The sequence below is a fragment of the Amblyomma mixtum genome, chromosome 7, assembly GCF_055824585.1.
Source record: "Amblyomma mixtum isolate Tamu chromosome 7, ASM5582458v1, whole genome shotgun sequence".
Taxonomy (NCBI): domain Eukaryota; kingdom Metazoa; phylum Arthropoda; class Arachnida; order Ixodida; family Ixodidae; genus Amblyomma; species Amblyomma mixtum.
In genome coordinates this window covers 57,462,034-57,478,990 of record NC_143018.1, presented here as the reverse complement: position 1 = coordinate 57,478,990, position 16,957 = coordinate 57,462,034, and the positions used below count along the sequence as shown (strand labels likewise).

General features: G+C 46.4%; 2 protein-coding genes across 8 annotated transcripts in view; both read left to right on the top strand.

Annotated features, from left to right (window-relative positions):
* The window catches only part of LOC149336156 (calcium and integrin-binding protein 1-like), a 50,798-nt gene extending 41,162 nt beyond the window's left edge, over positions 1-9,636 (top strand). For all 6 annotated transcript variants that reach the window (XM_089552644.1, XM_089552645.1, XM_089552647.1 and 3 more), the window contains exons 5-7: positions 2,972-3,119; positions 4,573-4,780; positions 9,431-9,636. In XM_089552644.1, the coding sequence (XP_089408770.1) occupies positions 2,972-3,119; positions 4,573-4,780; positions 9,431-9,452 (378 nt within the window). In that variant the 3' untranslated portion in view covers positions 9,453-9,636. The remainder of the gene's footprint in view (positions 1-2,971; positions 3,120-4,572; positions 4,781-9,430) is intronic.
* Positions 9,637-14,610: 4,974 nt separating this feature from the next.
* The window catches only part of LOC149336155 (uncharacterized), a 69,150-nt gene continuing 66,803 nt past the window's right edge, over positions 14,611-16,957 (top strand). Inside the window, exon 1 of one of the 2 annotated variants that reach the window (XM_089552640.1) lies at positions 14,611-14,953. In XM_089552640.1, the coding sequence (XP_089408766.1) occupies positions 14,869-14,953 (85 nt within the window). In that variant the 5' untranslated portion in view covers positions 14,611-14,868. The remainder of the gene's footprint in view (positions 14,954-16,957) is intronic. The other variant, XM_089552639.1, reaches the window with a different exon arrangement.

Here is a 16,957-nt window from a genome sequence, read left to right as displayed (position 1 = left end):
AAACGGAAAAAAAAAATTTAATCTACTAGCGCTACCTCAGAAGGTAAATGTTCCTGAAGAAAGTTTAGATATGAGCATTGTTAATGCGTGCTTTTCACTTCGTGTTCCATTGGAGGACTTAGTCTGGACGGCGATTTCCTACTGAACATTCCCCCGACTCAGATTATGCTGCGATGTTTGAAGCTCACCTCGATAAAGTGGGTGCTAAGAAGAAAATGCTGCACATCGCCCACAACGGCATAATTGTAGTTAGTGGGAATGTCTGTTGCCAGTCGATGACTCGAAAATTGCGATCAGGCCAGGCTTTGCCCACGACCTTCGTGATAGAGGCATACATTTAAAAACCCTTCGTCTTGTCAACCTCCCCGACCCTTCGCCATGGCCACACCTGAAGACTATCGGCGAGAGTGTTTTCTCTCGAAAGTGGAAAGCGATCAACTCGATTACCTAGTTGTTATCCCAGCCTGTGGTTTTATCTGTTGTACTCGTATTCTCTTCAGCGGTACTGCAGCGCACTAGATATGGTGGCAAGTGTTACGTATGCGGTGGAATCAGAAAGTCATTCACCCCTCTCCCCCTCCCACACTAACAGAAAAAGTAAAAATTAAAAGTTACGACAATTATAGACTGAAGTGCGGTGTGGTTTTCCCCAAAATTTTACTTATGTATTTATTTATTTATTTATTTATTAATAGTCATAGCTCAGGCCAAGGCGGGAGTTGCCGTCTTGCAAATACATAATATTGAAATCATCTGTACGTGAAATACCACAAAACCAAACAAAGTTAACAAAATCTTCGAGCATTAGCAATTTTGGCACATAACAGAAAGCAGGTGATATGGCATAAACTTTTGTAGGAGATAAATGTAAAACATCGCTTTTGGTGCGTAGAACAGTCGGACAGGATTTTTTGTTTCCAATAACAAAAAATATCGTGACCAGCTTAAAGGTTAAAATTTAGGGGTTAACACTGGCCTTGCACGGGCCAACCACCGCTTGCTAACTATGGGCCAAGCGCGAGGCCTAACCTTGCCGAGGTCGGGCCATACTTCGGGGCCAACCTGGAGGCCGGGTCGCGTCCCAGAGAGAAACTATATTTTATCCTAGAGGCCAGACGTGTGATAAGAAAATCACACAACGCCCGCACGCACTCTGAGCGGGCACGTCGCCACCAGGGTTTCGAGTTTGGTTCGTTCTCCTCCCACCGTACCTCCGTGTCCTGCACGTATGTTTCATAGGTTGCTGTTTTTTTCTTAGCGCGTAACAATGTCACCGTAACAACTGTTTGTGGCTCCGCTGGTGATGTTGTAAACGGAGCATTGTCCGCCACTGTGCACGTCGCAGGTGGCACACGGGAAAGCCCGCAAAGCTCGATGAACAACAATCCCACGCAGGGTGTTCACTTTGTCCTCTGACTGTCACCCCTTTATGTCGTTTCGGACTCGACTGGCTAATTTCTCGCTTCGGCGAACGTTTAAATGAGGAGGGAGGACAATTACTGAAACAGTTACACGCGAGACGACTATTATACGTCATTGGTCGCCGAGATTATACAATTAGACAGCGCTCTAGCGTTTTTAACTACGCCATTGTTCTGTAGTCACGACCCGCTCATTCGCCACTCCACCCCCCCCCCCCCCCCCTCCATTTCTGGCTTTCGAGCTGCCTTGCACGACCCCATGAGTCACTGGCGGTGCGCTTTATTAAATAGTTGTGCGAAATCTCTTGCGGTGGTTTGTCCGAGAAGACGTAGAGTTCAGCGAGTCTTTTTTGACGCGTGTAATCGGACGAGGTCATTTATTATCGTGGAGTGATTTAGCTGTGCTGAAGTCTAGCGTTAAGACGACAACGGTTCACCTCGGCCAGTTAGCATCAAAGACACCGCTATAATTTTTTTTACTAGTAAAGAACCGTAAACGAGCACACAAAACACATTACGGTAGTGTTTTCAACGTGTACTATACCGATCACGTTGGTTCGCCGGCAGCACGCTATAGAGCGTTGAAAACCACAAAAGGCAAAAAAAAAAAAAGTCATGTGCCTATTGGCTCGCTTGATACGTATGAGAAGCGTAATGGGCATCGTAAAGTACGAAAGATGCCCACTTTATCTCACATACGCTCAGCATGTGTCCATTTTGTGAAATACAAATTTTGGTATATAAACAATAACTGCAGCGAATATTGAAATGTGTGTGGAAAGCGTGCAGAGAAAACCGCTTAGGTCTTTACTGAATAAATATTAAATTCAAATAATCAATATTACTTCTGATGACTTGAAGTTCTCACCGGCAATCCTCTTGCAAACTTTTAAAGGCTTTTAAGGGAAGCTTAAAACGCGATCATACCACAACAGGTCTAAGATATTGTTCCTGGCTTGCCATAACAATCCATGAGCAGATCGTATAGCGCGTTAATTGAACCCGACAACCCTCGCCTGACGTGTTCCTACCATACGGAGAAAGCGTTTCTCATATAAATTCGCTTTCTCTAACTCATCCTCCTCCAAGACCATTCTTCTATACAGCCGACATTAGGTTCGACTTTGCAAGCCATCGAGAACTTTGTCCTTTTTCGTTGCACAGTTGCGCTATTTAAGTTTTCACGCCCTGCACAACTTTCCGTTATGTGGTGTGTCCTCCTTGGCTTTTCTTAGTCATAACTTTTCCTCTTTTGAATGCTAACCGCTTTTTTTTTTTTGTCGCGACTCATTTCTAACTTGTTTGAACACTGCGTTGTCTGAGGCATGAAACGTACAACCTGTCATTATTTCGTAGAAATATATAATATTATGATCCCTGGGTGATAATGCTGATCAGCTCTGAGCAGGCCGAAGGTCTACCAGGTTGAACAATCTGGAAACGGCTGGTGTGGAGCATACTACAGCATTAGGTCATCACAATGCACTGCGCTCCGGTGCACCGATCATGCACTGATACGGTGCACTGACCGCATTTCGTTGGCTGCGCAGTGCAACCCTTTCCGGGACCGACTGCTGCGGGTGTTCTCGTCGTTGAAAGACGACCGTATGTCCTTCGAGGACTTCCTGGACCTCCTCAGTGTGCTCAGCGAGGAAGCGCCGGTGGACGTCAAGGCCGAGTACGCCTTCCAGATATACGGTGAGAACGCATGCGTCCTCGCATCTACTCTGCTGCTCCCTGGTGGACGACAATTTTTCCGCTCACAACTTGTGCCTACAGAGCAACCACTGAAGATACCAAGGAAAAGTGGGATGAAATTTGGTCGCAGTATCGCGGGATGAACTACCTTTGGTCCGTGTATCTGGGATCACTCTGTATCCGGGCACCTCAATTGTACTTCGTTCCTGCTTAAGTGCCCGATATTCGATGTTTATATGCGCCTTGCCCTACGATCGATATTAGGTGTAAAGTACGGAGTACGAGGAAGTACTTCATGTTCAGTCTATAGGTCAACGAAATATAATTCTCTCTCTGGGGCTTTTTTTGCCAGATTGGTCATATTAATTCGTCATGGAGCCTATGGTAACATTCGTTCACGTAAGTGCGGTTTCGGCTATTTTTAAATTTGAATTTATTTGAAGAAGGCAAATTATGTCGCGTGGCAATTTTTCGCGTGAAAGATAAGATTGTTTATGAAAATGTGCCGTTACAATTTCATGTTTGTGCAGCTGTGGTTAAAGCACCCGTCTCGCATGCGGGAAGTAGTGAGAGGTGTTAACTGAGAAATACGAGTAAATTGAGGCTGTTTGATTAACAGCAGAGAAATTAGCCGGCTTGTGAAAACCTCTGAAATTCTACTATGTCATCGGTTTGGGAGAGAAAGGCAGTAAGAGAAGATTGGAGAAAGAAAGTAAAATAATAAAACGCAGACATTGGATTGGGGTAATTGCACATCGATATGGAATGTAAGGCGGTTTTAAAGTCAGTGAAGAAGTCCAATGTCAAGTCTAAAGTCCTCGAGATGGACAGACAAAACGTTCAGCGCAGGGTGAACATATAATAAATGGGTATACTAAAGGTTTTAAAAGTTGGTCATTCAGTCCAGTACCTTCTGCGGAGAGGCGAATAAAGAGGGTACTGCACAGTGGCGCTTTGAAGAGAAAGCTGAGAGACCTGAAACACAGTCTATCTTTAGTGGCACTTCTGTGGCCATCTCCATGCTTGATTCTTTGAATAAGCTGATCATTATAATAAGATGTACTGGGTGGGAGGTGCTGGGCTGATATTTCGGATGTGTATTCTTACCGGAGCGTGGCCAGAGATGCGTCCACCCGAAAGTGCTCCTGGCCCGCATGGCTGTGCGGACGGCGCAGGGGGCACCTTCCGCAGTACGGGAATGCTCCGGGCCCGTAAGGTTGGGCGGACGGCGCCTTCAACGCCTTCCGCACAACCTTACTGGCCCGGAGGTTACGGGCTTACTGGCCCGGAGCACTCCAAGCTCCAGGCCGAGCACTCAGGACTAAGCCCAGCTAGCGTTGTAATAAATGTTGGTATTAGCTGGTTACCGATGCACAGCTTACCCGTATACCTGCACTCGTGTGTCCGGCAGCTGCGCCGTAGTCCTCATCTTAAACGCTGTGCATGCATGCAGACATGGATGACGACGGCGTGCTGGGCGAAGACGACCTGGAGGAGGTCATCCGGCGGCTCACGTCCTGGGACTCCGGCTGCCGCCTGGAGACCCCAGACGTGCAGAGGCTCATCGAGCAGGTGCTCGCCGAGGCGGACCTCGACCGCAGCGGGCACATGTCGCTCATGGAGTTCCAGCACTGCATGCTCAAGAACCCGGATTTCGCCAGGTTTGTGGAGCTCGAGAAAATCCTTGTAGCGTCTCTGTTTCGAACTTCGGGTTTGAACCTCATTCGCAGCCTGTCTGTTTAATTGTTGGAGGGGGGGGGGGGGGGTTAACGCTCCAAGACGAATCAGGATTGAGGGAGGCCGTGGTGAAGGGCTCCGGAAATTTCGACCACCTGGGGTTCTTTAACGTGCACTGACATCGCACAGTACACGAGCCTCTGGAATTTCTCCTCCAAAGAAATTCAACCGCCGCGGCCGGGGTCGAACCCGCGTCTTTCGGGTCAGCAGCTGAGTGCCATAACCACTGAGCCACGCAGCCTGTCTATTATCGCTAAGTTAGATTTAAGTCAGTGGCAAAGTAAATTACGTTATAACGCTTCATCTCGGTCGGTGAATCATTTATAGCGCTATTTTGATACCGCGAATCGAAGAGTTTATCTAGTTTCTCTGAAGTTGTTAAGCCATCACCTCCCCTGTCTTGGAGATTTTTTGTCAAAATCATTGCCTGCTGGAAAGATTTTGTTATCTGTGGTGGACTTAAGAAAGCTTTATCAAGCAGGCGTACACATACTGACACATACGAACATTCATTCGCGCTAAAATGGAATATGCCTCAGCAATATGGAACCCTCACCAGGCCTACTTAATACAACTGCTCGAAGCTATCCAGAATCGGGCAGCGCGCTTCATAACGTCGCAGTATTCGTCTCGACACAGCGTTACCAACCTAAAATCGTCTCTCGGCCTTGAACCGTTAGCATTCCGCAGAAAAGTATCAATTCTTTGTCTTTTCCACAAACTATACTTTAAATTCCCTGCACTACGCCAAACTTTGTTATCTGCTCCCTTACGCTCATCTCGCCGATTATTCAACTCCCTCAGCATTCAGCGGTTGCATGGTTCATCCAACGCTTTCAACAAATCTTTCCTTCCCATCGCCATAGAGGAATGGAACAATCTTCCTGAAACCGTTGTCATCGAAACTAATCCCACCAGATTTAGGCAGCTAATAACAGACCACTTGATCCAACTATAGCTACTTCCCTCGCGATGCTCTGAGTGCAATTTGAACTGCTTGTGTTATTGCGACACCCCCCCAAGTGTTTTCCCACTTATTTCATTTCCGTACTTTTTAATGTGTAACTTATATACTACTGCTTTGCCATATATATTCTGTTCTATTTGAATCACCTGACGCTAATTTCACGTCAAATTTGTTATTCTTGTTATTTTTTGTTCTTTTGTTATGCTTTTCTATGCTTACATGCTTTTGTATGACTGTTTCACATCACTGTCTTCCCCCCCCCCCCTTATGTAATGTCCCAGACGGGATCTTTAAGGGTTCAATAAATGATGATGAATGATGAACTCGGACCATTCATTCATCTGAGTCTTTGCGGCCGCTTAAATTTATAGCCTGAATAACAAAATTATTTTTGCTACGTTGACCAGTTAGGGTAGAGATCAGTCTTTCAGGACTTTCGCTAGAGATAATTTTCTTCTGGCCATCAGGGTTTCGCATACAAGCCCTTCCGGGAAAAGTTTATGTTTATAGGTTTTGCACTTAGGGCTAGCAGACCTACGTCTGTATGCGTTCGGTGGGGAACTGTACTGCATAATGACTGACTACTCCGCAGCAAGCGTGCGATTTGTCGCGCCATGTTGTCTCTCGACGTTTGCTAACAAAAGCACTCGCTGTGCTGACCTTGCGCCTCTATACTGGGCGGTCTCACGAGATTCCGGTGGCAACTTCCGGGCGTCTCCTGTAGCTGCAATTCTCGCATTCCGAGGTCGTCTTCCCGTTTATTGGAGTTATTGCTTCAACTGACGGCATGAACAAGTGCAACAATACATGCAGTTCAGAGGTAGTGAACTAACCAAGTTAGCAATATAAATGTGTTCTCTAGAGGCAATGTCCTCCTGCCGCAGAATGCTGGGTGTCTTCTGCTTCAACATACCGCTCTCGTTCATGTTCACTCCAGCAAAGAAATGGCTGTGGCACCTAACCGTCCACATCGCATGGCCACCCGGTCACGACAGTGATAAAAAGAAGCATTTTTTTTACTCTTTCCGAAGAAACAGTACAAGTTACGACTAGTGGTTTTTGACGCTACTGCGTCACTAGAAGCTTTTCAAACACCCTTAAAAAAAAGAGAAGTATTTGGATCTCTCCTGTGCTGTTTCTTAACAGTGCTCCTCATGAGCCAGGCGCCAAATATAAGACAGCAATAGCTCACGTGAGCCTTATTGCGGTAAAAGCTATTTGAACCGATTTCTAAAACTCTGCTCTCATTCAACAATAGGTGCCTCGTCAACGGTTCTTAAAGGTGCAGTGAAGAGGAATCTGAACTCGTCTTTTTTCCCCGGGAACTCAATCTACACGTTCCGAGCATTCTTAGAAACTTCGATTTATTGCCCTGTGTGGCCGATTTCCCTAATTAAATTAATTAACGTCCGGCTCCCGCCTTTTTTTTAATTCTCCCCGTACGGTGGGCTGAGTCGACCAACGCGTGGAGTGCCTTTCATCCAGTCCCGTGGCGGCATGCCGCTCTACCATCGGCGGAGTAATACGTAGTAATCCGTAGAAGCAAATAGTCCGTGCGTATTTTTATTGCGGGCTTATTTTGCGGCTATATTATCTGCGAATGAAACTATTTATTCACGGAAACCTAAAAAACAAAATAAAGCGAAAGCAAAGCCTCCACGGAGCTGGCTGAAAGGCACTCCACGCTTTGGTCGGCTCCGCCCACCGTACGGGGAGAATTCAAAAAATAAAGGCGGGAGCCGGACGTTAATTCGATTTAATTAGGGAAATCAGCCACACGGGGCAATAAGTCGAAGTTCCTAAGAATGCTCGGAACGAGTAGATCGAGATTCCTCTTCAGTGCACCTTTAAGGCACGCTGTGACACGCAGTAATTTCTGAAGGAACATACCTTGCTCAAGGATTTTAATCTTTTTTCCTACTGGGCACAAAATGTGTTCGCGCGGTTCGCAACAGAGTGTATGATTTGATAACCGTAGTTTGCAAAGGACCATCTTGGCACATTAGAATCATATAGTTACCCAAGGCTTATGCCATGTTCCGCACGAAAATGGCACCACTGGGAAATTTTCCAGAAAGCACATCGCTGCAGTACATCTGCTTCATATATTAATCAAAACTGTTAAACGACGTTGCATACAATTTTAAGTAGAAATTTTGACTGTTTGGACTGTGATCAGTGATGTATGAAGGGCAGGAGTACGCTGTGCCTGATTCCTATAAGGACGGAAGAATGCAGTGTCAGCGTGACGACACCTTGTATAGTCAATGCTCACCACACATCGAGGAGATAGTGTTTATGAAGCTTAATCTGCAAGCCTGTACTTTGCTTATGATCCTTAACAGAATTATAACTTAAGCAGACAGGCCATCGGACAACTGTTCCCTTCGCAGAAACAAACTCAGTAGCACGCAAATCGCGCACACTAATTGTATGACGAGACCTTTTCTCTTCCGCATATCGACATTCCCCAATAAACTCCAACTTTTCATTCTCATTCCAAGGTTTCGTTAGATATATATAAGGATATCACGTGACTGTAAGGTAGCCTGATGGGAGAATGCTGAAGGTGTGTTGTGCTGATTGTAGAATTTCTGGTGGGCCGGCCTTCCGAACTTCATGGACGGTGGATGAATATTAAAGCAGAGGCGGGTTTTTTTTTTTTTCTGCTGTGATGCACCGTAAAGTTGTATTTACCGGGAGGTGCTTGGGATGGCGAGGTGTGCCTGTATATAACGAGGTGCTGCTTTATGAATCGCGGGAAGCGTGTGGGATTGTTCTTCCCGAAGTGTGCCCTTATTGGGGATAGAGGGGAACCAACATGAGCACATTTGAGTCCATCACGTGACTACAGAGGGGACATCAACAGCGCCAGCTCTTCGGTCAGCCTGGATGAAGAATTAATTGCGATCAACTGAACACAGGAATTATCGGTTACAACAGACTAGCGTGACATCGTTTCATCCCGGAGGAAGCCCCCTAAACAAGTATCGCTGTGAAAGGTTGGCAACAGTTAAGAGCAGTAGCGCGTTCAGCACTTGCGTCTCTGTCATGGCATTCGGAATAAGGCGTACACGTAGACCCCACCTTTTATATGTCATTAAAACCAGAGTCTGGGACTTAGTTTGGGTACATACTTTTTTACAGTGGTGCACGAACTCACTAGCGTTGAGTGAAAAGGAACGCCGAGTAAAATGCCATCCAATTTTTATTCATAGTTCGATTCAATCTCATTACGTCCACCCCGAAATGGACTCGGTGATCATTGTTTTTGAAGTGAATAAATGTGCAGCATAGCCTTTTGGATCCGTGCTAAAGAAACTGTCGATGCACAACAGTTTGGTTGCGAAACTGACCGGTGATGGCGACACCTGTATTTAATATTTATTTATTTTTTTTTTTTGGGGGGGGGGGGGCTGTTCCAGCATATAAAAACTGCATGAAATAAGTTTTTTTTTTGCTTTGAATGTGATAATTTATCGGCACAAGCCAACTTCAAATGGTCCCTTTAAGTGCAGGAATTAAAGAAACAAAGCTGAGCCCAGATTTTCCCTTTCAAGCAAAAAACAAATGCAGTGCCTAGTAACATTTATTTTCTTTTTTGCAGCTCGTTCAGTCTACGGCTGTGAATCTCCTCGTCCAGTGTGATGTCGTCACGCCCTTCACATGACGGGTGGTCACCGGGGAGAGAGCTACTCCGTGCCGTCACGACCGAGCGGCGTCCCAGCGTGCCCACTGTCACTGCGGCCTTCACGCAACACCGGGACTCGGTCCCTCCTTTTGTCTAAGCTGATTAAACGGTATCGACTCCCATCGGCCATTGTGCTGTCTCCCTGGCTGCGCACACAAGGACGACACGCGAGCCCCCAGGTGGCAGTGCTGTCTCGAATATGACACAGATACCGTCAACGTGTGATGAGGAGAGACGTGCCCTTGTCAACTCCGGATGTCCCGCAGAGGGACCCCCCTCGCATCGACACTGGCAAGGCCTGAATACGTACGCGACTTTGTTACCTTTAGCGCTGTGGCATTTGGAATGGAGCTTTTGATGACCGAAAAGTGGCGTTGCTGATTAATATTTGAACGCTGCGGAGACGCTCATGTATGCATGCATAAGATGTCCTTGTCACAGAGCAGGCTTCTTATATCATTGCATGGACAAAACCAATCGATTAATTATGATCGGCGATGCCGTCGTATACCACAAGAGAGCTCACCGTTCTAAGTGGCACGCCTTGAGAATGCAATATAACAGAAGAGTATGGACAATGCCATTGCCAGTGTATGGACAATGCCATATTACCAATGAAACCCGAACGGCACAATTCATACGCGGACAGCAGAATAGGAGCATCTTAGTTCAGGGAGAGTAAATACTTGCGCAGTTAACCGTAAAATCTAAAGTGATCTGACCACACTTTCTAACTGATAACGAATGATATTCTTTCCTGTTGAGCAGTTTGTCCTGTTTCTGTGTTCTCGCTTGAACTGTCGTATTCGCACTTCATTTTTACACCGACAGTATCTTTAGACTGGTTAAAAGGTTACGGTTGCGGTTAGCGCTTGAATGAAGTCGGCAACTCAAGGAGGATGTGCTCGTTCCATATTAATGCAAGCTTAATTCATAGTCCGTAGACTGTCTACAGACAAAAATCTGTTAAGAGTTTGTGATGGAACAGCGCAAAACACCGGGGCAAGAGACAAGCGCTCATTTATCAATTATCAATCAATTATCACAAATGAATAACCAACATGCCCAAGCTGCTGTCCTGGCTATTAAGAGTGTATGACTATATATCTATAGACTATCTGTAGACTGTCTATAACATTTGTATTGCATATAGGCTGTTCTCTAGGATTTGTCTGTAGAGAGTCTATATAGACAGAAGTCTGTGAACACATGATCACTTTATTTTCCTTTAACAGTGGGAATAGTTAGAGCTTTTCACATACATTATGTAGGAAGAAAATGTTAATGGAGTAAGCGCGTACACATAACCTGTACTATTAATTGTTTCAGTCAGCGGAGAGACGTTGATCAACGTCAGTTTATTGATACCAAAACATGAATTCCAAAAGTTCCTGATGAAGTAGAAGGCAAAAACATGAATGGTTTGTGTTCTAGTTCACCAGAACCGTTTACTTTTTTGCACCGTGGCTGACCCTTATAAAAATGGTCTATAGACTGTCTATAGACTGTCTATAGACTGTCTATAGACAGTTTATAGACTTCTTATAGACTCTATTGACCTCCTATAGATACTTCTTTTTGTCTATTCATAGTCTATAGACTGTCTATAGACAAAAGTCTACTAAGAGTGTATGGCTATAAATCTATAGACTATCTGTAGACTGTCTAACATTTCTATTGCATATAGACTGTTCTCTAGGATTTGTCTATAGAGAGTATGTAGTCTTTATAGACAGAAGTCTATGGACAGTCTGTGGACTGTATAAAATTTTTTTTTATAACGGGAGTTTCATACACTCCCTGTTCCAGCGGTTCCGTTGTATTCAATTCTAGAATTTCGCGTGAACACGAGGTGCAGAGAGATCCGCAGACATTCATTCTGATGAACACGCAGTTCACGGACCACCCAAGCAGCTCAAATGCTGTACTTTCTCACAACGTTTACGTATCACGTCTGCGTATTCAAAGATCAGCCCACACTCGCACAGAAGGTCAGTGCAGATATCGGTTCGAGACTGCGCGCCCAGACCACGTCCGTATGGATATCTGGGGCAGATCGCGCATCTGGCATCCCTGTCCGGCTTTGAGTAGGCCCTTGAGCCATTAAACCGCACCGGTCATCGTCGCCTTTCGCTATGAATTCGCGCAGTGCCCGGCGAACGTGTGGGCGTCGGTTCCGTTTGCCGCACTGATAAGCAGGCTCATTAGGCTAATTCGGCGGCGTCAGCCTCGAAACGTGTACGGAGGGAAGGCAGTGAGGTTCTCCGCGGAAGTCTTTGCGGTGAAACGAGCATTGGATACAGAGGTGTGTGTGGCCGGCAATTTCTTCTACCATGTGAACGGGTTCGGCTCCTGGAATGGAAGTTGATGGGTGTGGGAGGAAGTGCGTAATTTATATGGGTGCGAAAACCTTTTACGTGTGATACAGATAGATCGATGAAAGTCAACCCGCCCTTGCTGAGGTTGTTAGATAGATGAACTACCTGGTATTTCGACTAAGTAGTTTTGCAATTTTTTAAAATATGCTTTTTGAGTGGGAAGAGCGCCTTTTTCGGAATAGAATGGTTAGTGGTGTTAGGCATAAGAGTACAGTTAAGACTTTATAGTAGGCTAGTTAACTAATATTCGGTAGATAACTTTTTAACTATTACTGTTAGTCTCTTTATTTATTGAGAAGTGTGTACGCCAATATAAGTAATATACATATCAGTTTCTAGAATTTCGAAAATTTCAGTCGTTAGGTTTTCAATATAGCTGTTTTTAAGATATTCCAGAGAATTAAGACCACCACTTAAAAGCAGTAAATATTATTGTTAATATCTCGGCATCTGGGTTGTCGTGCTGTTACATCTCAGAGTTATGTTTATACATTTATCTCTTACGACAATAAAACTGGCAGTGCGGCAACGATGAATGTAATTGCTGTAAGTGGAAATTAATTCCAAGTAAGTAACTTTTTTCCCTCGAATATTTCGCTGCCTTGCTATTCTCTAACACCACTACCTAAAAACGCCTCGTTTCAAGAAAGCTTCGAGTGTGAAATGCGACAACAGTACATCTTCTACGTGCGTTGGAGAGATGTACTTTTTACTCTCAATCAGAAACTGCTGTCGCGGTGTTGTCGTCATCAACGCCAGTAAAAACATCCGGCCTATATAGCAGACCATGCACATTGGATGTTCTACGATGTTAACACTCTGTCAGCATAAACGCGCTCATACTTAATTTATCGTCAGATGAAATGCTTCTCTCTCTCTCTCTACAGACATGAAGAAAGGACGGAAACTAAGGAATGCATCCCGTATCGTGTATGTACGATATGCTCGCTTTAGTGACTTAGCTCACTGCCTGGCTTTGTCAATTCCGTCAGAATTAAAACGTTCGCGCATAAAACCCTAGCGCGCTGGACTTGCTCTCTTCAATAGCTCGTCTCCAAAACAAAGCCTTTTTTTTTCATTTGTTTCTCTTTCAAATTGAATACAAAAGACACAAGCACCTGCTGGGCCAATAGGCGAAGCTAGTAAAGGCCCATTGTACGCATTCGTTATCACAAACACAGTAAACATAAAAGACGACTGTGTATGATCAGTCAATAAAGCAATGGCGATTAGCACTCAAGAGCTCAACAAACATAATCATCAATTTTCAAAAAGTAGAAACGCTTAATAGAGAACAGGAAGTTGCTAGCCATTTATATTTCAAGTGGTACCGCACTCCACACTTCCACTCCGTAATACTGAATTAAGCGCCATCCGTAGGTGTTTCGGGCTACAGGGTATGTAAAATTAATATTTCTTGAGTTGACAGTACTCCTGTTTGAAAATACAAAAACATTAATAGAAAGCGGGTAATTATTCCGTATTAGGTTATTTGCTACCACTGTGATTCTCATTCCGTATAACGAAGACAATGGCAAAATCTGTAGCCTGTTCAACAAAGGATCGATGGACTGATACCTGATCTTGTATGTTATTATGCTCAGTGCCCTTTTCTGCAAAGAAATAGTTGGATCGATGTAGGTCATGTATGTACTAGCACACGACTCGCAGCAGAAGGTCAAGTGGTCATGAAGAAAAGAAAACTAAATAATCAGCACAGACATGTCCACCAACCCTGTAGTTCTGAGTAGGGCCTAACAAGCAAGTTTGGAGCCCAAGTTATAATTTCTTCCAATTGAGGCCGAATTTTGTGAGGCTGAATTCAGGAAAACCCACAATATGTAGTACTTGAGAAAACTAAAAAGTGTTCACAAAGCTAATGCAGAAATGCATGGAAGCGTTGGGAGAGACAGGAAATCCGGAATTCATCCTGTACACAACGCCAACGATTACAGTTAAGTTCCGCAGACCCACCTATTCCAACTTATTTCAACTAGCTTCAAGAAAGAGTCTAGTCGGGTTACATTTATCAGTTCCGACTGAGGTCGAATTCGACTTTCCCTTTTGCCAAGGACGCAGCCAATGCCGCTACCTGCGAGCTCGGCTGACTCCATCCAATGAAAGTTCACTTCCACCAACGCCACACATGTCAAGTTAACCATCAATCAAGCCCGAACACCTAAAGGGCGCGATGCGCCAACTGCGTTTATTTGCCCGTCTCTTTTGATTAATAGGTCCATTAGTCGTTCTCAAGAGAAGTGTGAAATGGAGCCCTAAAAGTCGGCCGAATAATCATTACCCTGCACACAGGAGGCGTGTAAGTTGAACCTGCCATTATCGTCGACAACGAACAGCCGAACACTCCCGTGCCACACAAGCGATGTGAAATCCGCTTTTGCTCTCGCGCGTACACTATGGGCGACGTCAAATCGCGGTCGGTCGCAGGGAGCTCCCCCAACCCCCTCTTTTGCCCTCAACTGCCTATCCCCTGTCCCTTCCCCCGCATCCCTCCCGCACCCGTCTGAAGCGCGCGCGATATGCCTGGCTCCCTCGCCGGCAGATGGCGTCGACTCCCGGGTCCCTTTAAAAAGCCACCTGGAACACAACGCGCGGGCAGTCCTACGTGAAAGAGAGAAAGAAGGGGGTTGCAGAGAGTGAGGAAGAAAGAGAGAGGGTTCTTACGCGTGCATAGTAGTGGCCGTCAAAGGCGGCTCGGGGAGCTTTTTGTCCCGTGCGCCCGAGCGCGCGCGCTCCGTTCGTATTCGGAGAGAGGGAGCCGTTGTGGACGGGAAGAGCGGCGCGAGCAGCAGCAGCTCCCCTCCCCGCGTCGTCGACGTTCCGTGGCGTGCGTGGCGCGCGAGCGCGCATTGACCGTGCGCGGCGGCCGCTGTTGCTCCGGTGACGCGTCAGTGTCGCGCGCGCGTCTCGGTGGTGGTGGGACGCCCCCGTCGGCCGTTCCACCATGTGAGGAGGAGCATGCGTCTAGCCTGCGAGGCTCTGCTCGTCGTCGTCTTCGTATCCTGCTGGTTAACGTCACCCAACGGCGCACCCTCAAATCCAGGTGAGCGGATTTTCCTGGTGGAAAACAAGCGAAATGCGCTGTCTGCTGGTGTGTGTTACGTAAGCACTATTCATCACCGGATCCTTCTTTCTGGCTTCTCCTTAGTCTTCGTGGAATCATTTCTCTCGTCCACTCCCTCACTAGTGAACACCCGAAAGAAAATGAGTGAGTGTATTGGTGGGTTGCGCAAGCACTGTTTCACCGCCGACTCTCAGCGCAACTCCGCGCTTCGAGTTCGTGGAATCACTTCACCTCCTCACCCTTAGCGGGCAGCGTTGTTTGCGTTCGGAGCTTCGGTATTGCGCGCCGTCCACCCAAGGTTGGAGGACGCGCCGAAAGCGCGCGCGTTGAACAGGACGGATGTCGTTGTCGCTGGCGCCCAACGTGGGGTACTATAGGAGAGACCAACGATGACGAAAGAAACCTTGAGGCGCTCCTCTGGGGCCCGCATCCGAGGCAGTCGGGGGCCGTGACGACGTCTCTTGTTTCTCCCCCACCGTCTTCTCTTCGACCCTGCTCCCCTCCGACGATTTTTGAATGTGCGCTGGGTGCCTGTCGTCGGCACGCGTGTGACACGCGTGGCTTGAGCGATTGTGATTGTGGCGGGCTCTGCGGTTTGTGTAGCGCGTTGTTTGAAGGAGAAGAGCTTCTCCCGGAGGGTGAGAGGCGCGCGGGGGGTTTCACCGTTGACAGTCATGGTACGGAGTCATCACCCAGTCTTGCACTGTGTATTCGCTTATGCTAGTCGGGCATATAGCACGTTGCGCCGCGCGAGTTCGGAGGTCTGACTCACGGGTGCTGATGTATCTAAGCGGCTTGTTTCTTTGAATGGCGTTTCTGTTTTTGTCCCTGTTCTTTGCCTAGGGAAATGAAAATGAAACAAAAAATCGGGACCCATCAAGGTCGAGGCGTCATACGTGTTTTTCTATCTCTTTTTTTCTTTAAACATTCCATCCTGTGATGAAACATCTGCGTGTGTTTGCCGTGAGCAACGGAGGAGACTCGGAACAAAGCGAAACGGAAGTGTCGAGATGAGTGAAAAACGAAACTTTAATGGTTTCTCTGCCGTCCGGAGAACGGGCTATATTGAGTGTTGTCGCCTCACTCCAGTCTTTCGTGACGATCGACAGTTTCTGTGGGAGGCTGGTTTTGCGTGCATCATTTGTGCCGTCTATTTTTCATCCGCCCGAGCGCATAGGAGAAGGATGCGTGATGCAGAGTGTGCAAATGTTTCAACTGGTCCGCATCTTCGGCTTTCGAGAGTACATTTTGATGGATTGAGTGAATTCAACCACGCTGTGGGCGCTAATGCGTTTTATATATAGGACCATCATTTGATGCTTACCTTCTGTATATATTCCTCAACTACGCATGTACTGAGGCCTATATTCCTGCGCGCAGTCCGTCAAAAACTGAAATAGCCACGCATGTAATCATTCGTGGTTCCATGAATATAGTGGACAGATGATCAGGGCTGTAACGTCGATCTACTCATGAGGCGTCTTGACACAACACGATGAGGACGTCCGTATGCCCTTTTTCCCTTGGCGTACTTCTGTTGCGTCGTCTTCTTACCCATCCTGCCGTACTGTTCCTTCACCTTTACTACGTCAATTATCCCCCAATGCTTAGTGGCAGGCGAGGCATTCATTTGTCTGGCAAACCTCTCAGTTTATCCTCAATCAATCGCCCTGTCTGGCTTCGCTTGGTTTCTTGGTTTAATATGCTAAGAAACTTTATCTGCTCCCTAAGCCGTGATGTCACACGCATGATCATTAAGATCATGGCGAGGAGTAAATAAGTAAAAAATATCATACGCGCTCGGGAGAAAGACGTGTACCAAAGGGACTTCGAATACTTTCGTGTATGACTCAACATATTCACTTCTACGTCATATGCAACCAGTTCTTCGGGATAACTCCGAGAGAAAGCACCGTACCTGCTCCTGAGGAACTTCCTCAAAATACCGGCCGCGGTAAGCACACACAGCCGAAGGAGTCGACC